At 48.0% G+C, this 26,032-nt stretch overlaps 1 protein-coding gene across 1 annotated transcript in view; it reads left to right on the top strand.

Moving 5' to 3' along the window:
• The window catches only part of NRBP1 (nuclear receptor binding protein 1), a 34,459-nt gene that overhangs the window by 173 nt on the left and 8,254 nt on the right, over positions 1 to 26,032 (top strand). The window contains exons 2-7 of the mRNA XM_005532715.3: positions 87 to 306; positions 13,489 to 13,611; positions 14,011 to 14,112; positions 14,202 to 14,291; positions 14,762 to 14,802; positions 15,859 to 15,953. Coding sequence (XP_005532772.1) covers positions 103 to 306; positions 13,489 to 13,611; positions 14,011 to 14,112; positions 14,202 to 14,291; positions 14,762 to 14,802; positions 15,859 to 15,953 — 655 coding nt within the window. The 5' untranslated portion in view covers positions 87 to 102. The remainder of the gene's footprint in view (positions 1 to 86; positions 307 to 13,488; positions 13,612 to 14,010; positions 14,113 to 14,201; positions 14,292 to 14,761; positions 14,803 to 15,858; positions 15,954 to 26,032) is intronic.

The raw sequence follows: 26,032 nt of genomic DNA, 5'->3' as shown, positions 1-26,032 counted from the left end.
CCCGGAGGGCGCGGCCCGGTCCGGCCCGGCGGGCCCGGCCTGGCCCGGCGCCCCATCGCGCCTCACGGACCGCGCCTCTCCCTCAGGGTGTGCGACCGCAGCATGTCGGAGGGCGAGTCCAAGCAGGTGCCCAGTAGCGGCTCCGACCCCAAGCCGGAGCCCGCCTCGTCTGGCCCGGGGATGACCTCGGTGTCTGCGCCGGTGACTTCCGCGGCGCCCCCAGAGGAGGAGGAGGAGGAGAGCGAGGACGAGTCCGAGATCCTGGAGGAGTCGCCGTGTGGCCGCTGGCAGAAGCGGCGCGAGGAGGTCAGTGCCGGGGGCCGGTTACCGGAGCTGGACTGCGGGGGAGCCCGGGCGGGGCCCGGACGGCCGTTTGAGCCGCCTCCTCCCCCTCCCCCATCCCCGCTCCTCCTGCCACCTGTCCCCGGGACCACTAGGCCCAGACTGGGGGTCCGTCGCGCCCCCGGGAGGCGGGGAGATGGGTGGCCCTTCGCCAGCCGCAGGGCTGCCGTTCCTCGGGCCCGGAGCTTCTCGGTTGGAGCGCAGCCAGCGATGTCTTCCCCTGCCGCAGGCCGGTGTGACGGCTAGCTGTTGCTGCTGTGGAGCAGGGAGTGGCTCCGGCGCTCCCGGTGTGCATCGCGTTTCATAGATCTTTTTTTTCTGAGAATGGTGAAGAGCAGTGACTGGATAGTTCTTAGTGTTCACCGGGGAGTGTGGATGGTACCTGCTGCCGAGGTGGCCGGTCACTTGAGCCAGTTACCTGGGCTCATCAGCTTTTGAATGCTCGGTTTTGATTTGCTTTGTCATCTGCAGTCAGGACAAAGCACAGTCAGCTCACACAAGCTTGTTTCTTGGCCTGTCCTACCCACATCCACCGCTCAGTGCATGTGCTGGCAGCGCGCTGGGTAAAGGCACAAGGAGATTAGATAGTGTTTGGGACCTATCCTTTTTTTCCGCTCATTGCTGGGCTCTGTTTTTCTTCCTGGGGGCTGTCTGCACAAACTGGTTTCTGCTGGCACGGTGCTCCTGCCCTAGCTGGGCACGCTGTGCAGCCCTGGCAGGTGCTGACAGCCAGACAACGTGCTCATTCCCGTGCTGAGGCACAAGTGCTGATGGAGCTTTTCTCAGCCAAGTCAGGGGCTGAGCACAGGGGTTTGTCTGCTTTGTCCATCACTGTAGAAAGGGCAAAGCAAACCCCAGTGGTGGTGAGAGAGTCATTTGTTCTGATGTAAATTTGGAGGTCAAAAGAATGTCAGGGATTCCCTGCAGTTCTTCACCTTTGCTTGCCCGAGAGCTGTCACGGTTTGTTTTAATGTGTGCTGGCATGGTGTTCTCAGAATGTGCCTTTTCTGGCGAGGCTCTGCAAATTGGTTACAAATGTAGCTTTAAAAAAAAAAAAAGAGGTTCCTTTTTCCCTTTTTTTTAAAAGAAGTGTGAAGCTCTGGCTCTGTCCTTCGCAATATATTCCATACCTGGAGCGCTTTATCTCTTGCTCTGCACTGAAGGGACACATGCTGGAGAACAAAGCTGGTTTGTTTGTGTTTTGTTTTACACGTGTTTTATTTAGTACTAATCATTTAGACACAAAGAGACACATTTTTCTGTGTTCTCCTACAGGACAAGTAAGATTTGGGAGGCTCTAGTGTTTTCTTCGGATTTCAGTTTCCCCTCAGCAGACAAATGAAATTAATTGAAATTTCAGTGTGGCTAAATTACTGTCTTATGGCTTCAGGTTGCCTCTGTAGAGGTCAGAGCTCTGCTTTACCATCATGAGTTGAGGGATGGGCTTTGGGGCCGCAGAACACGCTGTTGAGTGATCTGGGTGAGCACGAGGCTGCTACTGCTGAAGCCTTCACTCATCAGTGCTGCACAGACTTATGTCTGACTGGGAGCAGCCTCAGCTGCAGCTGACCCTGCAGTGAAATCCTGGTGTCTCTGGATTTCATGTGTCAATTTGTGGCTCAGTTAGCCCCCAGCTTGTGGGGAGGCTTTTGTTCCCTGAACTGCATGACATCAGACTCTCTTTGCTGTCGCAGTCATTTGGGCTGATCTGCTCTCCGGAGTAAACTCTTGCACTGCAGATGTCCTAACCTGAAATTTATTTGGAATAACAGGTTTGCTTTCTGTGTATCCCAGAGCAGAGTTCCCTCTTTCCCCGGGAGGTGTGACAGCTCAGTCCGCACTGGTTATTCCTGTCAGTGCAGTGTGTGAACAGGCTCTTACTTGCTACCTCTCACAGGGAGACGGTGTTACTCTGTGGAAAAAGATTTTGCCAACCTTTTCCCATTGATTCAATCCCGGTCTTTTATTATGGCAGTATCTGCTGGATGTTGGATGAGATGGCACCGTGGAAACAATGAGTCATGGTAATCTGGAGAGGGATGGGTGCACACACATGGTTGTGGAGTGAGACTGTATGTTCTGCCTGTGCTCTGGTACTTCCTATGTGTGCCATTTTTTCCTGCTTCCTCCGAGTGCCATGCTCCGGTGTAGGTTTTGAAATGTATTGACATTGCTTTTTTTAAAAAAAAGATTGTTTTACCATCCATGTCTGATGCGCTCACTGCAGCAGAGGTGGGGCTATGCAGACAGTGCAGAAGGGCCCGCAAGCGGGAAGGAGCAGGCTGGTTGTGAGCCGGGGATGTCGATGCCTGCTTACCGAAACGAGCAGATTTCGGCGGGACGGTGCCCGCGCCGCCGGTCCTGGAACGGTCGTGGGGCGGCAGGACGGCCTGCGCTGGCCGTGCCATCTCCGCACGCCCTCGCCGCCTGCTCCCGATTCGGGGGAAGCGGCCTCAGGCCCTCCCTAGCGCCCCGCGGCCCGTCCGGAACCGGGACCGCGGCCGGGACAAGAAGCAGGGCCGGTGCCGGGGCACCGCGGGGCGGGGCCGGGCGGCCCGGGAAGGGCCCGTGGGTCGGCCTCGCCAACCAATGGCGGGCGGCGCGGAGCGTTACATCACCGCCCGCGGCTTCCATTGGCTGCGGCCCGTCCTGGCCACGCCCCAAGGCGGCCGCACCCGCGGGGCCGTGCCGGGGTCGGGGAGGGGACCCTGGACGGGCCTCGGGCAGCTCGGCCCGGCCAAGCCCTGAGCAGGAGCTGCTGCGGGCAGCATAACCAGAACCACTAGTGAAAATACATTGTTCACAAGGGGAAATGGTGCTGGGAACAAGTCTGAACGGGGACAGGAGCGGGTGGAGCGCAGCCCTGCAGAAAGAGAGCAGAGGGACCCGGGTGCTGGTCGGCAGCATCTCGTCTGGAGCGAGCTTATGCCCTGGCATCGGGAGGGCAAACCTCGTCCAGGCAGGAGCAGGATGGGACGGCACAAAACTCCGTCCTGGGCCTGTTACACACAGCAGAACCAGATGTTTATGAGAGGAAATGGTCCCGCTATAGGTCTTCTCCCTGGGATCTGGGGTCAGGACACCAGGGAGCGGCTCCAAGCTGCGTCTAGGGAGGCTCAGGCTGGACAAGAGGGACTATTTCCTTACTGCAAAGGTCACACCGGCCCCAGGCTTCCTGGAGAGGAGGTTGGTGCCCTAGGCTTGTCCATGTTTCAGGCATTTGGACAATGCCCAGTGTGCTGTGGCATGGGCCAGCCCTGATTGCATTGAGCAGTGGAACCAGTGAGCAGTGGAACCAGGTTCCTTCTAGCTGGCTCTTCTGTGTTCTATTCCTACTTAAATATCAGATGTGAAAAAGGACTGAGTGTTGAGTTCATTGACTGTAATTCTTTCTATAAACAGGGAGTTTCTGTAGTGCAAAGAGTGTAATTCCTGTGAAGTTCAGAGTATTTTTATTAAAATCAAGTGCTTCTGTGACATTTTTAACTAAGAACCCTTTTTAATAAGATAGAAAATGTTTATGTTCACTAAATTCCATTTTTTGTGGAACATGGAGCAGTACCAGTGGTTCCTGCAGTGTTGTGGACTGTGCTGCTTTTCTTCCAGAGCTGAATCTGGCTCTGGAATTGTGCCCACACTCCTGGTTGCTCTCTCAACCAGCACACTGTTGAGGTTTTTACAGGGTATCTTGTCCCATGGCTGAAGCAGAGGGCAAGCATGGGGGCAGGGTGGTCACAGGGCTAGTGGGGTCTTCCAGCCTGTGCTCACCTGGTTCCCTTTGGTTGCTTTCCCTGAAAATTCAACCCCTCTGTTTCTGCTCTCCTGCTCTAACACCCCATTTCCTTCTTGCAGGCAGCACACACGCATAACTTACTTTCCTTGGGTTGTCCAAGTATCTTGAGAATTATCTGCTGTGCCTCCTAGGAATAGAAACTTCCTAATGGAGCAGGATTGCAGCACCACATTAGCAGGTCAGGTATAGCCTCCTGAAGCTGGTGGTGAACCTGAAACTGAGAGCTTCTTGCCTGCTGTCCCTGGAAGCTACATGGATGACACATAACTGTAGGAAAAGTTGTGCACTGCTGCAGCAGAATCTTTTAGTCTCAGCCCAGCGTTATGGTGTTTGGCTTGGCAAGCTCCTGTGAGTAGGAGAGGCTGAACCCTTCCTAGATTGTGATGTCCTTGGGTTTGCTGTGTGTGATGGCTGTCTATTGACCAGGTTTCTTTGTGTATTTTCTGCAGAGGAAGACATTGTGTGACTGTGTATAAAGCCAACATTTTATAAGAAGTACTTCGTTGACATCTTTGTAGTATATCAAAGTAATAAGAAGGAATCAAAGTAGTAGGAAGGAATCTGTGTCATGCATGTGTGGGCACAAGCAGTTCCCCTTTTTGGGGTGTATGTGCGTGTGTCTGTCAAGGTGAAGAGGGCAAAGGCCCAGGAGGCCTGGGTGGGCCTGGCTGCCTGTTCTCTAGGCTTGTCACGAGGTACAAGGGATGGTGCTGCACTCTTCAGTGCAGGAGACTTGGCAAGAATGTGGAGCCTAGTACTTAGAGCAGAAGAGGGAGAAAATGGGAGAATGAGCACTGGTCTCTGCTTAAATACCTTTACCCTTTCCCAGGGAATATGCCAGGCTGCTCAAGAGCAGTGGGAGAACATTGTGCTGTTCTTGCAGCCCTGCTCATGTCCTGCCTGTCATATGGAAACTTGTCCCAGTCCTGATCGTCCTGTCCCTCACCAATGGCAGGCACAGGGGCTGTGCATCTGTTCCACGGATTCTGAGGTGCTGAGGGGAATTTTTGGGTTGCTGAAGGTGACGTTTCAGTTCCCGATAGCCATCAGCGACCTTGTGGCTGATTGTTGCTCTGTGACTCATGTGTTACTAACTCATTTGCGACTCAGCTGCTGGACTTTCCCCTGCTGCACCTTCCATGTGCTGCCCCACACTTCAGTGACTGCTGAGATCAATGTGTTCGTTTCTGCCTTATCTCTGGGCACATGCCTCATGTGTCAGTGTGGCTGACGGTGCATGCAGTGGTTGCCATGTTGAATAATCCTTGTTTTTCTGGGATTTTTCACTATCAGATAGCTAGATGAAAGCTGCAGCCCTTCACAGCTTCCCTTACAATGGTGTGTGGACTATGTGTGATGGGTGGAGTTCCCTGTGGCCCTGAGTGTCAGGTCAGGAGCAGAACTCAGTGAGCAGAGTTTGAGACAGTGTGCACCTGTGCATGTGAGTCCATGTGAGCTTGCTGTACTTCATTGGATACTGGAAGTTCAGAAAAGTAATTTAGGCAGCAGACTGCCATTGGTTTGATTATCTTTTTTATATGAAAGATCTGTCTGTCATTTGGATTGGCACTTCTCAGCTGTTGATGGCAGGATGTTACAGTTGGGTTTCAGTGCTCAGGCTTACAGATGCTTACAATCTGTGTGGGAACTATCCAATGTTAAGAAATGAGCTGTGATTCATGAGGACCTGAAGTCAGAGAGACAGAAAGTGAAACACTGGGTCTGCTGCATCTTTATCTCTTTGTTGTCGTCTTACTTCTAAGGGGAGTCTCAGTTGCTTGAACCATTTTTCATTTGAAGGGAGTTGGTGACTTTTGTACCTCTAGATTTACATTTCTTCAAGGGGAAGGAGTGCAGGATTCTTGGAGAAAAAATGCTAATAGACTGAGTATTTGGATTTTGGGATGCTGGAGCCTGATTTTTCTCAGCCTCTGTTGTGACTGGAAAGAAACTTGCTGAGGTAGTAAAAGGTAAGCACCAGTCCTCCAAGCAAGCTGGCACTTAGAGGGCTGCCAACTCCCTGACAGGCTTTGACAATGGATTTGTTTTTTTTCCAGTTGGTGGAGAAAACTAATGCCATGCTGTAGTTTTCATAGCATTCCTTGACCACAGGGAAGGTATTAAGAGGAAGGGAGTATGTGAAGCCTTCTAACATTTTTATTGGCTCGTGAGGGGGCTTCCTGAAAGAAATGAACCCTTGGGATGTGCCAGAATGACCTGAGGGGCACTTCAGGGTGCTGAGAGGATCTGGCTTTTGTCACAGCCCCGTTCTGTCCTGGCTCACAGGCTGTGACGGGCAGCTGGCACTCACTCCTGGCAGCAGTGGCTGGAGCAGGGGTGGCTGGCTGCTGCTCTCCAGCACTCCTGGGAGGCTGCAGGTGCTGCTCACACTCCAGCTGCCTGTGACTGAGGGATGGAGTTCTCTCTGCATTACTTGCAGAACTCTTCTAAAAATACCATGGTCTGCAGCAGCACCAAAGCCTTCCCTTGTCATCCCCCTGTCTTTGAAAACCCAGGCAGCGATTGTGGTATCCTGGCAGCTGCCACAGGTTTGGTGGAGCTTGGGCTTGGGAAGAGGCTTCCTGCTGGGCCAGCAGAGGGGAGAGGCTGTGTGCTGGCTCTGACTCCAGATCCTGCTTGCAGGGAGGCTGCATGGCAAATCCTGATAGACAGAGGCACAGCCAGATATAGGTTAGCCATGGAAGCAAGGTGATTTTCAAGCATCCCATGGTGACATCCTGTTTCTCTTTATCAGTACTCAGGAAAAATCCCATTTCAGGTGTCTAGTACCTGTCTCCCAAGCCCTCTGTCTCTGCAAAATCTGATCCCAAGACCTCTTGTCCCACCTCTCTGGCTAATCTGGCATGACATTTGCTTGCAGATGTGTGTGCTTGCCTGTGCACATACACAGGGATTGAGAAGCACATTGGCATGGAAAATAGTTTGAAAAATAGTTTAAAAAAAAGGCAGTACAGGTGATGGTGACAAGGCTCAGGGCTTGGCTTGAGACTTGCCTTGTTCATTCTTTTTCCACACTTTTGAAACTTCCCTCAAACATCACATGAATAGTGTACCCAAAAACTCCATTTCAAAATTACCCATAATATCACCTTGCAGTAATTTTTACTTCTGACATCTTATGGCAGTCAGGTTTGCAATTTATAGATCTGTGTCAAGATCAGGTGTTCATCATCCTCTTTAAAATATGATGTTTGCTCATTGCTTTCTCCAGTATTATCAGAAAACATGAAATTATCACTTTTCATTAATATTTCATGTGGTTTCAGGGATTGTTTTCAAGACTGTTGCTTCCACAGTATGCCAACTTTTATGGCATTTTCTGTTCAGCATCTGATCTTTCAACTCCTCTGGTGAGATTGATTTTGTTCAGAGTTACCTGCAGTGCTTTGAAGATCTCTCTGCCAAGTGAAAGTATCCCAGAAGAACAGGATGGGCTATAGCAGACTGGGAGTAGCCCACATGGAGTTTATCATGTCTGGTTTTCCCTCTCTCCTTGGAGTTTCACACTGCTGGCACTCATCTTAACTTATTGCCCCAGCGCAGTTACCAGAACCTTCCTGATGAGCTGTCTGAATGGGCTTATCTATAGATAGTGGGTTTTCTTCCACACTCCCTTATTTATTTTGATGTGCTGTTTCTGTTTCCCTATGGGAGTTAGGGATGAACAATCATTGCCTCTTCCTCCTTCCACAGACCAGCTCAGTATGATTGAGCTCTCAGACTCCACTGGATTGCTTTTTTATTTTGAAGCACCAAGTGAAACTGAGCACTTGTCCCTTTGGTCTTGCATTAGGCAATTTGTATTCATTTCTGGTATCCATTAAATAGATAGAATTATGCCTGTCTGCCTGTGGGATACTCGGCACTGGGGTCAGTTCTGGGCCCCTCCTGACAGGAGAGCTATTGAGGGGTTGGAGCGTGTCCAGAGAAAGGAAAGGAGCTGGGAAGGGGCTGGAGCACCAGGATCGGCTGAGGGAGCTGGGGGAGGTTCAGCCTGGAGAAAAGAGGGCTCAAGGAGGACTTTCTGACTCTCTACACCTCCCTGATAGGAGGGTGCAGCCAGGTGAGGATTTGGCTCTGTTCCCAGGGAACATGGGGCAGGACAAGTGGAAATGGCTTCAAGATGAGCCAGGGGAGGTTCAGGTTGGGTATTAGGGAAAATTCCTTCCTTAAAGATTTGTCCAGCCTTGGCATCGGCTGGCCGGGGCAGGGGTGCAGTCCCTATCCCTAGAGGAATTTAAAAGCTGTATGGATGTGGCACTTTGCAACAGGGTGAGTGGTGGCCTTGGTAGTGGTGGAGGAACGGCTGAAATCAGTGATCTGCCAGCACTTTTCCAACCTCAGTTACTGTGTTGAGAGAAGTGCTGCTTCTGTACAAAGTATCTTGATTCCTATTATTCTTTTGTGTTTTTGTAAATTGCTGGTCTACTGCCTGGGGAGTTACCCGGCGGGAATTTGTAGTTAGGTCTTGTCCTGCAGCGTGTTGTTTAGCCAGAATTGTCAGAGTGCTTTTGGAGAGGCTGGATGGCTGCTGGGTACATTCTACAGCCTGTAGAGTGGTGGTGTGACACAGACAGTGTGACACCACGCAGTGGTTCCAAAATTGCCCCTGTCCTGTAGAGCAGGTGCAGCTCTGGGTGGCAGGAGGGGCCTGGGCTCCGTGCAGGGCTCAGCTGTGCGGGTCAGCACAGAGCAGCACCCATGGGAGGTGACAGGGACACGTACTGTCGGTGCCTAAAGGATGTGTCAGCTTTTAGCTCTGCTCCCAGCACAGCATCTCCTGAACTGGTGCAGTAAAGTTATGTGTGAGGGGGGACTTCAACACATGGAGGACTTTTAACCCTGTTTTTAAATGGTCCAGATGTGTCCATTGGGTTAACAGACTAACTTCTTGCTGATTTGTTTGATCTCGTTGCTTGTTGTAGCATGTCTGTAAGAACCAATTACTATATTGCTGATGGTCATGTGAAAAACGAGGTTCACATAATTTTTATAGAATTTAAAAGTTTAATAAAAAAACAGTTAGGAGATAACAATAAAGTATACAGGTACGGCCGGATGTCTCTGCATTCAGCTAAGAGAGCACACCTTACTAACAAAGGATTGTGTCTTAAAAACAGAACTCTGCTACATATCCATAAATTCTCATACATATTCATACATTCTTCTTAGGATCTTTGGTGTTCTTCTGTTTAGTTTTCTCTTGCCCCCTTCCCAATAGATCAATCCTCTTGGCACCATAGAGATTTACATTCCCTGATACCAGAAATGCAATAAATTCCTCCCCCCAGAGTTCTGGGCACTGCTGTCTTCATCTGGATAAGATAGTTTACAAAAGGAAAAAAAAAAAGAAAAAAAAAAAGTAGTTTTTGTTTTAATGCTATGTCATAGCTTAACATATATGTATTATACCACTATTTCTAAGTTTCATTAATAACAGAAATAAAGAAGACTATATTATTACAGCTAAATTTTCTAATCTTATACATATAATATTCATTATAATACTTGTGAAAAGCCAATAATATGATATGCATTTATAACAGATTGTCTTTTCCTTACAATTTAGTTGCTGCATGAGGTGGGTTGTACAGCCATAGCAATAATCAATACCTTCCTTTCCTTGTCACTGTTAAATTACACTGGTTATTTTAATTTTCTTGTTGAATTAAAGCCTTTCAAGGCTTTCATTTTACTACCATGACTGTAATTGCCAAGGCCACTATGTCAGTTTCATTAAAATATGAAGTAGGATTGTTTCTTTGCTTTGTTGGGTTTCTTTTCCCTTTTCCTGCAGTGGACCTGGTATTCTTTATTGTGCTTCATTCTGGATTAGCCTCAGATCCCAGACACCCCTTTTTGTTCAGTTTCTGTTGGTAAATTTGCTGGTTTTTGTTTCCCCACAGCTCAAGGGGGTTCAAGGGGAAGTTGAGCTCCTCATGGCCACTCCGCTGGCTCTGGGGGTCTCTAATCTCTAGTCCCAAGCATTTGCCAGGTGGTTGGGCAGAGCTTTCACCATTCTCTGGCTTAAACAAGTGTCCAGGGAAACTGGTTTAATATATTCATAATATATTCATGAACCAGATCTGGGGCTTCTTGTGAGGGTCTGGCCTGGTGTGCTGCCACTTCCCCTTTTTTTTCAGTGTGCAAGTCCATTCTGTACTGATACTCTAGTTATTGTGGACTTTTCCCCAGTTTTTATATCTTTTTTTTTTCCTAGATTGTAAATCATCACTTGTGATTTAGGCTGGTTTTATTTTGTTTAATTGACAGATCATGTGAATTACAGAGCATCTCTCCAAAAGCCTGTGTTCTTTCAGCAACAGATACACAGGTATTTGAGAGCTATCGAAAAAAATATGCATTGGACAATGGAATAACCTTCCAAAGGGAAACTTAGCTTCCAGACTTTTTTCTTTCCTTAGAGATGTTGTGCCAGTCCACCCATACTCTTTTAAGTAATTCACTTGAAATTCTTTTTGAATTTCCTTGCCTCCTGCTTACCTGGACTCAGAGCTGTGTTGGTGCTTCTGTAGTGTGGAGCTGCTTCCTCTGCTGTGCTGCAGAAATTCAGGCTAAGCTGGGCTCAGGTCACTTCCTCCCTTGGAGTGTAAAAGCTGCCTCGTCTGGGGGCTGTCTGGGACAAACATTATCTCAATGCTTTCATGAGGGTTTAGGATTCTGCTTTGCTGAGCACAGAAAGGGATTTGGCAAGCAGGAGAAATCTGCTATTGCCTCTCAGTTGTCTGTCTGCATTTTTCCCCTTTTACTCTTCTCCCCAAGCTGTCAAATCTTGTGAGAAACAGAATTGCAATGGATGATGTCAGCTGGGTTTGGTGTCTTGAGTCATATCTGGTGCTCTGGAATATTGCCTATGAGTCATGGAACGCTCGGGGAGCTTGGCCAGAGGTGGGAGATGGGACAAGTCCACAGCCCCAGCTGCATTATTGAGGCAGATCCTTGAGGACTTACTCAATCCAGTAAAGCTAGAGGCATTTCAATAGAGGGTCTTTAACTGTTGGATTCCATGATTTAGGTGTTTTCCAGCCTTGATGTTTCTGTGAACAGGCAGCAAGTGAGATGAAGAAAGAGAATCCAAAGGGATGCAGGGGCACTGGGTGTCGGTGCGGTGACTGTTACTTTGTCCTCGCACTGCTCACACACACACCTGCCTTTCTGCTGTCTTGGGCTTCTTTAAACTTCCCTGAAGTTAAAGCCTTTTGCCATTCAGCTTTAGTAATTGTACTGGGTGATTTTATGCTGCTGTCATCCCTAAGATGCTGCTTTTTCTAAAATTTGAAGGAATTAAATATTATTAATTTATTTAATTAATTATTTTTATTCCTTCAGCTTTCTTTAATGATGAAACATAACAGGCCTGGCCTGTTGGTATCAGTATGTTAATACGTACATACATATCTATATATCTATATCTATAGGTATAGATATAAAATCAAGTCAATCAATGTGAACACCTTCCTAGACCAAATCTCAGTCCTTTCACCCCTCAGTTATGTAGGTGGCTCAAGTAGGAGGAAGTGGGGTGGTTCATACTTGGCTGTCACCTCCTGTGATGATTTTCCATAGCTGTCCTCTGTAGGTCCAGCTCTCCTTATGTAATTATGGCCTGTATCCCTTATTCCTGCCTGTGCCACACCTTGCAGCTAGCTGGTTGTGTCATACTCGTTTACTGCTGAGTTGCCAGAGAAGTCTGTATCACTCTGTTTTTACCATGCTTGTTCTCATTTGTCTCTGCAGTGTGTCACCTGCAGTGTCAGGGTATTAAATGTCATTGGGCCTGTTCAGATTCCCTTGGGAGATCATGAAGAATCCCACCTGTATTGGTGGCCTGTCTGTGTTATCATTCCGTGCTGTGGAAGGAGTAGAATGGGATACAGTAAGTCAGCTGTAACGATGAAATCAGGTAAATTTGATCACGTGAAAGTGGCTGCCAAGGGAGAAGGGATTTCTGAGGGACCTCTTACATAAGGTAAGATGTTTCCAGCAATAGGATGCTGATGGAATCCCTAGTGAGGGAAGAGAAGGAGACACAATATGAGAAGGAGGAGCTGTGAAATGGCCAGGTTTTGGAAGTGATAGAAGTAAAAAATAAGTGGATTTGCGAGGCAAATCTGTGTTAATGATTACCTTAGGGGGGAAATTGGATCAGCTGAAAGCTGCCAGGCCTGGTAATCAGCACCAACCCTGTCTGAGTTCAAGGGGTGTTTGGACAATGCTCCTAGACACAGGGTGGGATTCTTGGGGTTTTCCTGTGCAGGGCCAGAAGCTGGACTTCAGTGATCCTTGTGAGTCTCTTCCAATTCAGGTTATCCTGTGAATCTGTAAAGTGATTCTTGGTGTGTGGTCAGTGGATAGGAACAGTAATTATTGCTGGTTGACAATTAAAAGGTGAATTCTGCCTTCTTGTCCTCACGAAGTGCTTTTAACCCAGTTTTATCACTGCACATTGCCTGGGGCAGTGGGATGTTCACCGTGACTGTGACTGCTCTGTACCTGTGAAATTGCCTGGCAAAGGCATTACAGTAAATGCCTTTGGATGTTGGATAAAAGAGCCCATGTTCATCTTTGAATGCTGCTACATATCTGAGTAAAAACAATGTTATAGAAAACTTGGCTGCTGGAAGCAGGATTCACCTCTGATCTCTGCAGGTCCTTCAGCCTTATGTCCTTCCACAGCCCATGCCATTCTCGTGCTGGGCTCTAAACTCTCAATCCTCTCCCCTTACCTTGCTGCTTTCTGAGTGCTCATCTGTGTCTTTAATATTCAGGGTGGATGTACTTGTGCTGGGTCAATGTTTACAATTATTAACTAAAGAAATTACTGTAGTGGTTTCCCTTGTGTCGTTGGTTCTCACCTCTGAAACTTCAGCTTTCCTTTGATTCCTCTCTGCTCTGAGTTTCAGGCATCATCACCTTTCAGAGGATTCCTCCACAAAGTTGTATCTGAGTTCTTGAGACATTTCTGTATCCCTTTCGTATTGTTGGAGTGCTTTTTTGTGGTGGAATGAACTACAGGTGTCCTGAACCATGAAAATCTAGTATACTGTTGGCAGAAGGTAGCTTTGCTACAACACAGCATTTGTGCACAAGGTTTTCCCACTGGTATGCTCAGGACTTGCTACTCGCATGGTCTACAGTGACTCATGTTTTGGGTATGCCCTGCTCCAAGATACATGTACAAATCCTGTCCTGGAATTCTCATTTAATTAAAAGTTAATAAGCAGAGTTCATAATTCTCCAATGAATGCTGTGTGGCAATGATCTGGTCTTGCTGGCTTAGAGCTCACAGGTCTCTCCACCCTTCCCTCCAGGTGAACCAGCGCAACGTCCCGGGGATTGACAGTGCCTACCTGGCCATGGATACAGAGGAAGGGGTGGAAGTTGTTTGGAATGAAGTTCAGTTTTCTGAGCGGAAGAACTTTAAGCTTCAGGAAGTAAGTTGATGTGTTTTCCAACAGGATATGAGAAACATTCCTTGCCCTGTGGTGGGATTATGGATACTGGGGACCTTTTGTGTGGATTATTGGCTGGGTTTGGAATGCTGTGCTGTCCAAATGTATCAAATTTGGCTTAAGCCTGGCCTGTATAGGAAATATCCTGGGAAACTCTTGTGCTATTTCCATGAGCCATTGTGTTCATTTATTTGATTTGATTTGGCAATCAAGCCACACTCTGCTGAGATGCAGTGCAGAAGAAAATGGGATGCTGTCTGTTCTTAGTATAGGGGCTTGACATATGTGTTGGTGTTTGAGGGGACCAAGACCCAAGAAGAATGAAGGATATAGGTTGGTGTGGTCTCTGATGTGACATGTCTTTTTCTTTCCTATGTTAAGGAAAAAGTTAAAGCAGTGTTTGACAACTTAATTCAGCTGGATCATCTCAACATTGTGAAGTTCCACAAATACTGGGCTGATGTGAAAGAGAACAAGGCCAGGGTAAGTGTAGCCATCAGGCTGTTGTGTTCTCATTGTGTGTTGTCAGGTAATGAACAAGGTGGAGGGTAATGTGTCATACTGCCCCACAGGTGATCTTCATCACTGAGTACATGTCTTCAGGGAGCTTGAAACAGTTCCTGAAGAAGACAAAGAAAAACCACAAAACTATGAATGAAAAGGTAATTCTTTTTTCCTGTATGACCAGAATTCTTTAGAGCCATCAGCCCCTGGAAAGCCCTTTCAGCAGAGGATCCCAATGAGAACTGGTGATAACATGTTGCTGCAATTCCCCTGTGTCCCTGTAACCTACTTCAGCTGCAGGTTCTCTGGGACAGCAGTTCTGTGCTGGTTGCTTTACTGCCAGCAGCTCTGCAGCTTCTTAGATGTGGTGTGACAGACATGTCCCTCTGCAGGGACCCTCCCAAGAAAGGGGGAATGTGTCTGTGCACAGGAGACTCTGGAGGACAGGTGTGTTTCTGGACCCATGGGAATATGTAGAGACAAGCTGACCATAAGAGTACTGATTCTTTACACCTGCACTGAATAAAAGCTGGAGTGTATATTGCTTCCTACAAGTGGGCTATGAATCACAGAACTAGAGATGAGCTCCTTGTGTGTGATTTTTATCCTTTTCCTCTTGTGTCTGCAGGCATGGAAGCGGTGGTGTACCCAGATCCTCTCTGCTCTCAGGTGCGTAGGGTGCTGACCTTGAGATCCCAGCAATTGGGACTGATGTGCCCGTGGGCGTGGCAGTTAAGTGTCAGGGAGCTCTCCAGAGTATCCAGCTTTGTGACCTGAGTTTGTCCATGGTCAGGAGGATGTTGGAAAGATGACTGGGAAATCAAGTTCCATGTGAGAGGACTGAGTTGTGTTGGCATGTGACTGACATAGTGTTGGCAGGCTGCAGGCCATGGATTCATGGACATTGAGGCATGGTGTTGTTAGATATGTGTGTACATTTCTTGATGATGCAGCTCTTCTGCAGCCATTTTAGTGCAGTACAGCTGAGTAGAATGTGTTTTGGGTTTCAAAAACTCTTTTCCACCTGAACTAGAGTTGGTGAGTAGCTAATTAGAACCTTAGAAAAACAATAGCCTAGATGACAGGCTATTGCTTTTCTCTATGGCTTGCACTCCATAGAGTGCAAAACCCTGGTGCCACTTGGCTAAATTACAGCTATTGGTGAATAGTTTGGGTTCTAATAAGCTTCTGGGAGCTGACAGTCCTCATTTGTGCTAGCTGCTGACGTAAACCCAAGCAGAGTGAGATGCAAAACCAGAGTGTACCTGGGACCCAGCACTGAAAAACTTTGTGTCTGCTGGCAGACATGCCCAGTTGTGTGTGTATAGCATTTAGTGCCTCTTGGTCCCCTTTGAATAGGGACAGAATAAGGCTCTGGTATTTTTGGTATAAAATTGTAACCCTTTTAGAATCCATTCAGCAGTACTGGGTTGGATGAAATTGTGTCTTTACCTCTGGTACTCTGAGTTTCTTGGGAACTGATAGGAGAAAGCTTTCTCTTCTCTTCCTCCCCACATGTTCTGGAGATTCATTAGAGACAATTCCTATTTGTTCCTGGTTCTCAGCTAGCAGCTAGTGTGCAGTCACTGAATTGTATCTCCCAGCTGCTGTAAATCCCTGGCATGTGCTCTTTGCTCTCTTGTTCTCTTCTGATGTTGCTTGACATGGGAAGGGGTGAAGGGAGGGATTCAAGGTCTTGACCAGTCCTCTGTTCTGCATTTTCAGCTACCTCCACTCCTGTGATCCTCCCATCATCCATGGCAACCTGACCTGTGACACCATCTTCATCCAGCACAATGGACTGATCAAAATCGGGTCAGGTAATGCTTTCTGGGGGTGCCCCTGCCTATCAGACAGACTGCTCAAACAGAAAAAGGCATCTATTCCTTTCCAGGTTCCCTAGCATCATAGGCATGTGTGTACATGTGCTTCTCCACCTCCACATCAGATGTGCTGGGAGCAGAATTCACTGGTGAATTGTCAGGTTCAGGAAAGACTGATACTGGGTACTGTTTGCCTTTTAGACTCTTCTTTAGCTTTTTGTCTCAAGGGGATGATACAGGAAATGATGCTGGCACTTGGAAGTTTTGTAGGCACATAATCTGTGGGTTCATCTGCTGTGCTGGTTTTCATGTCAATACACAGTTTTCCTCCCAGCACTGTGGAGCTTTGGGAGCTGCCTGGGGAGCTGTGTCCATGAAGCCACAAGAGTGCTGCTTGTAGCAACCCACATTTATAGTGAAGTGGGCAGACTCTGACTGCAGTGAACGGCTTGTCATGACATCCTTATCCAGCATCTCTCCCATGGGCCTGCCTTCAGGCTGCTGAGCTGGCCTGGGCCTGTTTGGCACAGACATGCCCTGCTTGGGCAGCCACCCTGTGCCAGAACATTTTATTTCATAAGTAAGCAGTGATGTTCCTGGCAGTGCAGAGCATCCTTGCATGATCTGCTTTTTCCTGCTATTCCAATGTCTCTAAAAATCTGTCTGCAGTCAGGATGCATTATGTCACACCTTGACATGACCTTTCAAGGGACAGCTTTGCTACCTGTTGTTCAACTTCTGCAAGTATTCTCGATATGAGGAATAGGTCTTTGCTTTCCTGGAGCTAATGTCTGTGTGAGTTCTGCTTTGATGTGGCAGTATATAGGGAAAGATGCTCTGCATCACTTGTCATCCAGAAATAGCCTCTCCATCAGCTGCAGACCCATGGCTTTTCTTCCCATCAAAGAACTCCTATGTTGTTGTTTTGTTCCAGAGCTGGGGTAGCAGATTTATGTTTGTACCAGGGAGACAGGGTCATGGTGGAAGGAGCACTCTGCTCCTGACCTGCCTGTAATCTTGGGGGCTTGCTCTTCACACAAGCTGATGTCATCACACAGAGACTTTATTGTGTTTTCCTGACTTTGTCTGAGTGGGAGAGATTTTCAAGAGTGAGTACATCTAGTACCTGTATGCTGGCAAACTCCCTGGCATTCAGTTCAGACTGATGGGAAGACTTGAGTACTCAAGAAATTACCATTTTTAGTTTAGTTTCAAAGTACTGTGAAGCTGCCGTCTTTCTGCAGGGCAGCCAGCGCTGTGTGTAAAACCAAACCCATGGAGCTGGTGCTGTAGCCACAGCTTTCAGCAGAAGGAGATCCTGCAGGTCGTCAGCCCTGCCATTCCCAGAGCTTGCAAGTCCAGTGGTGCTGTTCAGAGGCTGTGTAGAAGGAAGGTGGCTCTTCAGGTGTGGGGTACAAATGGTGGCCTCAGCAAAGTTACACCTTTGCTCCCTTCAGTTCACAAAGCTTTGCTTCTGTCAGGTGCAGCAGGAGGGACATGGCAGTGACACACGTGTGCTCATGCCAGGAGAAGTGTGTGTCTGTGCTGTTACTGCTGCAGGATGTGTCAGTGTGACTGCACTGCAGTGCTCATGTGCAGCTGTTCCTGAGCAGACCTCTCTGCTCCACAGCTGTGGGCTGCCTGGCTCACCTCACATTCAGAAGTGAAGTAATTTATATAAAATATTCTGGTCCTTTCCTAAATAAAAACTAAATGAGTGCAAGTGGGCTTATGTTCCAAGAGGAATCCTCCAGATGGGAAAGCTGTGGTTGCAGTGCAGGCTGGAATTAGAGTTGGCAGTGTTGCAGGGTGTATTCCTATTCCTGCAGAGCCGACTCAATCAAAAAATGCAAAGCTAAATCCCCAGGACTGCTGGTTGTGTTGGAGCTTGAGCCTTTCTCCCTGGCACTGCTGCCTTTGCAGTGCCAGATAGGCTGGGTTTGAGTTTTGGGTCCTGGAATGAGTTACTCCTGGGTCACTGACAATGCCAGGCTCATGTTTGCTGCTTCCTGTCCTTGTTCTGTACAGCTGGCTGGTATCTGAGCACTTCCCTGTGCAGCAGGACTGTGATTTCCTTGGACTTACGGGGAACAAGGATTCAGGGCACTATGAGCTGTGCTTCAGTGCTGTCTCTGTCCCCAGTACTGTGCTGGCTGCTGCTCCCAAAGTTCCTCTCCTTGTGGCTTTGGCAAAGAGAATACTTGCTGAATGTGGGGCAAAAACCTGGCTAAGGCAGCTGCTGGTATGCACTGCAGGACATCCTGCTGTCTGCTGCAGGAGGGTGTGCCAGGAGAGCAGTGTGACATTGGAAATGTCTGATAGCGGTTCCTGTGACACGTGTTCAGGTGTGGGAACAGCCCTTTGCTCCTTGCTGCTCCCTCAGATGCAGGAGCATGGGCACCAGCTGGACTGATCACTGTTTCTCTGTTCAGTATGTAAATCTGTGTGCTGGGGGTCAGCTGTGGAGGAAAAAGGAAGTGGGAAGGAGGAAAGATTTTGCATACTGCTTAAGTGCAAAACCCATCCATAATCCATTCGCTTGCTAACCCTTTTTTCCAGTGCCATAAAGTGCAGTTGATATATTTAAGGAGAAAAAGTTTCAAATGAAGAGAATTTGTTATGGAGGATAGGAAAGACACTTACAGCTCTTAAACTTGCCACTGGTATTCCCAGAGACTGAAATGTTCCACCTGCTTTGTGTAGCTGTGGTCAGGTGAAAGCATTCCTTGTGATAAGTCCAAGTTGTGCCCTGTGTACTCTTCATACAGCCTACGTGCAGGTGTCTGTGCTGTCTGTCAAAGGGATGTGCTGCCAGGTGTTCCTGAGACAGGCTGCAGCTGCTCTGAGTGTGGGAAGAACAGCGTGTACGGACAGGGTGCCTGGTGCTGGTGCCTGCTTGTGTTGGCATTGTTGGGAGCTGTTCCAGGAATTCTCACTGGCAGTGTAAGAGCCATTCACAGGTGGAAAGAAGTGATGTGTTTGGATTAAAAATCCTTTTGGGCAGCTCTTTGAGTGCCCCAGCATAAGGGAGGCCTCGAGCTGGGGGATCTCAGTGTCCCTGAGACATGGCGATGTATAAGCATATGCTGAGTGAGACCTTGATGGAGCACAGAGGAGGCTCCGTGGAGTGCAGTGCATATTTCACACTTGTGCCTCCAGGCATTGCTGCTGTGCGTCTCTCCTGTCTGCACCACACCTGACCTTAGACTCAGTCTGTATTTAGTTGTGTCTGCTCAGAGTCTGCCCTCAATTCCAGGCCATGGGGTCAGGACTCTTGTGGGTGTTAGCTCTGCTCTGGCATTGTGTGGCCAGGTGTGCAAGTGTGGGTTCTCCTGCTGAGATCTGTGGCAAGAAGCTGCTGGGATGTAGAGAAAGGTAGTTCTCTGCTGAAGGGGTGGAGTGGGTGGAACTGTAGGATTCTCACAGAAGAACAGAATTTCCAGCTTATTGGTCTCAGAGTCAGCCATAATCTTCTGCTTGGTCAGAGATGCCTTGTCTCCCCTGCCCGGTCTGGTTCTCAGGCAGAAACCCTGATGTTCCTTAGGTAAATTTCTTTAGAAGAGGTGGCTGGAGGCAGGGCCCAGTGCTCAGTCCTGTCCCTGTGTGCCCTGACTCTGACCCAGCTGTCTCTATGGATGTAAGTGCTTTGCTGTTCACCAACTCATTGACTTTATCTCGTTTTACTTCCCGCTCACGGGCTGCTCTGTTACAACAGTCTTTCATAGGATATTTGCTAATGGTGAGCAAACTTCTCCGCTCCTGTGATGTGACTCCACTTCTGTCATGTACATGATTTTATCTCTGTGTGTATCTGTATATATATATATTTATATATATATGTGTGTGTATCTATATTTGTAACACACAGACATACACACTGATCTATTTACAGTGTTCCCTTGCTATAAGGCTGTGTGTAAAACTGTTTGGCTTAGGTGCATCCTGCTTGGAGAGCTTGTGTTCTGTGCTGGGATGCAAACAGTTCCTTGTGCTCTTGGCCAGAGCCTTACAGAGAGGGAGCACTGCCCTTTGTGAAGTCTCCTGGTTGTTAGTTTTCTCCCTCTCCATGTTCTTAGTGTGTGCTAGTCCACGGGCCCTGTGCATGCTGGCTCCTGCATGTCAACAAGCCATGCCTTGTTCTGAGCTCTTCCCAGCTGAACTTCCTATGTCCATTAGGCTCTTCCCTGCCGCTGCTCTGCTGCCCTTGGCTGGGACCCAGCCCTGGACTAGCCCCCACTGTGTGCTTGGCTATCCAATCGCTTGCTTGTAGTTTGAATTCCTTAGATGTGTTGGTTTTAAGATGAATGTTTCAGTGAATGTGTCTGGCTCCTGACGGCCAGATCCCTCGGCCCCAAATGAGTCCCTGGTTTGAAGTAAGCTTGGCTATTGATGTTTCCTCAGATAAATCTCTGATTTTGGGGAGATCTGTGCATATGAGGAGGGAGTTGGGCTGGTGGGAGCCAGAGAAGGATTCAAGTGCTTCAATTTGTAACGCTATTGCACAGAACACCATGTTTACATTTAAAATAATTATTTATTTTATTTTTTGCCATCAGGGTTATTATCGATGGTTAGAGTTTGTTTCTACTGAGTTGGGAACCTACCAACTATCAGCTGAAGTGGTGGAAAGGGCAAGGGCCTGACCAGATGGGCTCTGTGCCTTCCAGGTGTTGGTGGGACAACATGCTGTGCCACTCTGCATCACCAGCGGAGCAGAGGCTCCTGGAAAGCTCAGTCTGGGATCTGGTGTAGCTGAAGGGGATGGTGATGTAGTCAGGGCTTGAGTCCTGAGGAGAGCAGGTGTCCCTGGGGATGGCTGCAGGACGGCAGAGGAGCAGTGAACAGAGTGGTCCAGGAACAAGCCCCCAGAATAGGAACCTAACTGAGCCTGGGCTCAGCCACACTGAGGGCAGCAAGGCTGAGGGCTGGCCAGCCATTTCTCCAAATTCAAGTCACCCCTGTGAGCAGAACCAAAGGCCCTGGTTCTAGAAGGACATGGGAAGCCTGAACCAGCACTCTGCAGACATAAGGAGATGCTGTGGTAGCTCACCTGTGCTGGAACAGCATCAGATGGTCTCGGAATACTGAGCTTTCCTGGATGATTCGTTGTGAACTTGTTCTGACAGTCTGTTGTACCAGGAGGTACTGTTGATAGGAGAGCTGGGGATTGTTTAAACCTTAGATCTGCAACAGTGATTTGGGTTTGAAAGCACTAAATCTAAGGGGTAAGGCTTCTGTTTTGCTTGAGCATTGAGCTATTGAGGCTGTGAGTGACATGCTTTCATAACTAATCTTATTTTAGTCATCACTCCCTTGGATTTTGTTGTTTGATCTTTAAGTGTCATGCTGGTTTCCACATTCTTAACAGACACCTGAGGTGATGTAGAGGAAATAAGACATTAGTAGGATATCTTGGATCTGGCTTTTTTATTTTTTCAGCTATGGCAGGTGTGGTTTTAAAAGGAAAATAATGGACAGTTGAAGTCATCAGACATAAAAAAATCTGCCATTAAAATGGCATCTTGGCATTGATTTAGAAAGATGTAACATGGATTGAGGTAGTTTAGCTTTTCTAACTGTACAGTTTTATGTGTGAGTCAAGCACATTCTCTGCCCAGCCAAACATTTTTGGTTCCTTAGAAGCTTGACAAAACTAAGGCAGATATTTTGTAAGGTTTGTCAGTGACTACAGGTGCTGCTGGGAATGAGATTGGGCAAGGAAATAGTTTTGAGTGGAACTTCTTGTCTAGAAGGCTTCAGAAAGTCCAAGGTTGGATCAAGGCTACTTTTTTGGGGCAACTGGCTTTTTGAAAAGCTTTGTCTGCCATGGGTCTGTGTTGTATGTGAAACTCTCAGTGTAAAAGCCTGTCTCCAAGTGAAAGCACTTCTCATTGGGGTTGTTCTTGAGAAACTGTTGAACAAACTGGGTTGAATAGCATGAGGTTGATTTTAATGGTGATGGTACAATGCTGTAGTTGTAATGCTACAATACTGTAGCTGCTGCTGTGAATTACTAGTGGCAAAAACAGTTCCAGAGATCTGCCCTGGGTTTTTGTGTAAGCACAGAGCTTAAAGTAGGAGAAGCAGCCATGTGTGAGACCATGGGTTCTCCCCATGCTGGAGGTTCCAGCTGCCTCCTGCTGACCACATGTTCAGTGTGTGTGTGTCTGGGGGAGGGCGGTGGGATTTTTAATGTCCAGTTTAGTGATAAAAACTGGTGACCTTGGTGGCCTTGTTGCAAAGATTTTCCTCCTTCTATGCTGTGCTAGTAATAAACTCATGTTTATTTTGCAGAAGGTTTAAAAGCAAGCTCTTGGTCCTAGTACTTACTTTCCTAGTTCAGTGTACCCTCTGTGTGCTGCTGTGATTCACCTCATTTATGAAAACACCAGAAAACGATGATCATCTAGACTGGTTGTAGTTTTCAGTTAAATAAGATATTTTAAAGGTTTAAATGTCTCTGTTCAGTGCTCCAGGTTATTGAACATCCATTTTCTGAGGTCGCTGTTATTTCTGTGTTTCACTGAAGGCATTGCTGCTTGTTTTGTTCAGCGCTGTTTTTTCTCTGTTTTTATGGGACTTTCCCAATGGGTATGGGGATGTGGATTATAGTCATCCAGGTGTTCATTCACCCATTCTCATATTAGCACAGCAGTTGCAGGTGTCTCCTCCTTTCAGGGCCCTTTGATTGAAGGCTTTGGGGACCTCAGCAGTTTAGGAAGCTCCTTCATGCCAGTTCTGAAAAGATACTTAAACCCAAACAAGCAAAGGCAGCCTGTGGTGTCTGAGCAGAAGGTGAGCTGTCTTCTCAAGAGGTCCCTCCCAACCTGGACAGGTTGGTGGTTTAGGTCTGGAACTGTGTGGGCCACATGGTGTTTGCACTCTGGCACCTGCTTCCAAGCAGGTTGAGCTTTGCTGTAGGTTAAATCTCCCAAGGTCCGTCTGGCATGTTGTGGAACAATAATAATCAAAGATGCGGAGTTTAAAATTCGGGAAAGTTGTGCTTGAAATTATTGGTCCTGTGGGCCCTAATTGCATTTTAGAATGTGCATTTATATTGGTTCAATCTCTGCTTCTGTTAAGCAGAGCTGCTCACAGCAGAAGATGATTTTCACAGTCACGTTTCTGAGGACTTGTTTTCTAGTGTGCATCTGTCTTCTGGGAGTAGATAGATGATTCCTCCAGAGTAGCTGAGTCTGTAGTATTTCAGTGAATGTCTATTCTGGACCAATTGCATGGTCAATGATGTGAAAGGATGTGTATCCTTTTCCTATCAACATTGCATTGCAGTTAGATGGTGTAGCTCAAGCAGGGGTTTGCATGGTCAGTGAAACCTTCATTCTTCTGGTCTAGAATGTGGAACTTGGTTTTGGGTGCAGATTTCAGATCACCCAACACACTTTAAGGGATGAAGTTGTTTGTATCATGAACTCTTCCAGATAAAGTGGCAGTAATCTCTTAAATCCCTGTTTAAGAGCCTGCATGCAGCCAGGATTGACAGGTACTAATCTTACAGCTCTTCTTTATCTGTTCTTGTTTTTCCTGCTCTGCCTTCTTCCACTTTCTGCTTCTATGTAATGGATGTGGTCAAACATGTCAACTTAGAGCTCTAAGTATACTTTTGAAGATAAAAATACCACCTGCTGCTTCATGAGAAATGTGACACATGTGGTCATGTCCTTCTGTGGCTTGTTGACAGGAGTGTGTGTGGCCCCAAAAGTAGCCGATGATGCCCTGGGCTGCATTAGGCAAAATCTTGCCAGAGGAGAGCGGGTATGGTCCTGGCCCTCTGTGCAGTGCTTGTGCAGCCACCCTGTAGATCGTGGCCCAGCGCTGGCTCCCCAGGACACGCGGGACAGGACAGGCTGGGGAGAGCCCGCCGAGCACCCTGTGATGCTGCAGGGCTGGAGCGGCTCTGCCGGGATAAGGCTGAGGGAGCTGCAGAGCCCCGGGGATCCCTGGCTGTGACACCTCTAGGGAGGCGGCTGCAGGTGAGCCCAGCGCTCGGGGCTGCCAGGGGACAGCACCAGAGGTCACGGCACGGGCTGGACTGGACCCTAGAGGTCTCAGAGGTTCTCAGAGTGATGGTGGCACAAGCACAGGTTGCCCAAGGCAGGGATGGAGTCTCCATTCTTGGAGTTGCCCAAAAGCCATCTAGACATGGTACTGGGCAACCAGCGCTGGGTGTCCCTGCTGGAACAGGGGGGTTGGACAGGGTGACCTCAAAAGGTCTCTTCCCATATGAACCATGCCATGATTTTGATTCTGCATTAATTTCTGTGAAGAATAGCTTTCTCCAGTTTTTGTGTGACATTAACTTTCTATTGTCAGTACCGCTGATTCTGCTCCAGCAGTGTTTTTTCTGGAGGGAACCATGGGCAGTGTTTTAGCAGGTTCTTCGTGCTGGGAAGCCATGTCAGTAGATGTGGCAGGAGTGCATATGTGTGTAAGTGCATGGGGAGCTTTGCCTGGCGCTGGGGAACGGTGTGTAGTGAGTTTTTCATACACTGAATCTATTTGCCCCTTCAGCTAATGATATTCAACTGTCAAAAATAATAAAATCCTGTTGCTTCTGGTGACTCAGTGTTGCAAACATTTTGATCTGAGGGCTGTAGGTAGCTTTTATTCTGTGATCAGCATAAATCTGACACTTCTTCCTGTTTAATGGCTGTATGCTTCTTTTTATGCCAAATTGCTTTCTAGTTCCTTATTTTCTAGGCCTTGCTCTCCCTAATAAAAAAGCTTTTGTCATCACTGTGTGCAGAGCAAGCAAACTGTGTACCATGGTGGGTTTGTGCAGTCGTGTACCGTTTTGCAGGAGTGAAAGTGTCTGGGGCATGAGTGCAGGGGATGATACTGTGGCCTCGTACCTCTCCTGGCCCTGTGGTCACCCCGTTAAAGCTGCACAGCTGGGCTTGGGTTCACTTGATAATTTTTGGGTCCCTGGTGGTACAGCAGTTAATTGTGCCATTGCTGGGTTGCACAGCAAGCCCAGGACAATGTCAGAGTTGTTGATCCTTCTCACTGATAGCTGGTTTCCGCCTGCTGTCTGTGGGACAGGGCGCTGAGCCCTTTGTGAGGAGAGGAGTCACGTTCTGCTTTCCTCACGTGCACGCACCAACGCGAGCAGCTCTGGCTGCTGCAGGAGAGGCAGAGCCGCAGGAAAGGCCGTGGGGAGGACTGAGGGACAGGCAATCCTTCCTGCCCACACAAGGGAAGTGCTGAATGCAGAGTAAAGGCGGGTGTGAGATGGACACCACGCAACAGGGACATGTCCTCTGCAGCAGGGAGTGTTCCAGAGCAGGGGGCTGGATGCTGGCAACTGCTGAACCTTCTGTGGGGACAACCAGGAAGGAATGGCACCATTGCCTCCTTGGCTGGCACTGCTGACAACCAGTGGGTGCACAAGCTGTCCACTTACTCTGGACAGCTCTTTTTGCATGTTCTTGAGGGTTTGAGAAGTCTGACCAGCTGTAGCATGATCCTGTTGGAATGACAGTTATCTTTTTCATGCTTTTGTTGTCAGATTGAGTTCAGCTTGTCAAAGACAGGTTGCTTCTTCTACCCTCTGCTGTACTTCAGATCTCTTGCTATCACCTGCCCTACTCAGACACTGTATTTAGCTGAACCTTTTTCTAAAATTCATTTCTGCTAATTGCCCACCAGACTTGTCAATCCCATGGAGGTGTGTCTTGTAATCTGCCCCTTGTAGTCACCTTCTTGTGGCTGAGAAAGACACATTCATTGTTATTGTTGGTGATCTGAATTTGTGGTCTTCATCATTTGTCTCACTTAGCTGTCCCAGCCTTCATCCATCCAGTCATGCACAGCGTGGAGCCAGTTTGAGAATACAGAAACAGGTATATAAGTGGCAGATGACAGCCGTGTGTGAGTCAGGCAGGAGAGCCTGTGTCAGAGGTGACTTCAGGTGTGTGTTCTTACCTTGTACAGTCAGGAGGTTGCTTTAAAATGTAGGCTCAGGCTCTCAAGCCCCTGTCAGTGCTAAGTGGCCTATGCATCAAGATGACATGCAACAGCAACCAGACTAAACCCAAAGTTTCTTGTCTTACCATCTA

Source organism: Pseudopodoces humilis, chromosome 3 (genome assembly GCF_049639895.1).
Source record: "Pseudopodoces humilis isolate 2021_Gansu_Grassland_sample_001 chromosome 3, ASM4963989v1, whole genome shotgun sequence".
NCBI lineage: Eukaryota > Metazoa > Chordata > Aves > Passeriformes > Paridae > Pseudopodoces > Pseudopodoces humilis.
Note: the sequence above shows the minus strand (reverse complement) of the source record. Positions and strands in the feature narration are given on the sequence as shown.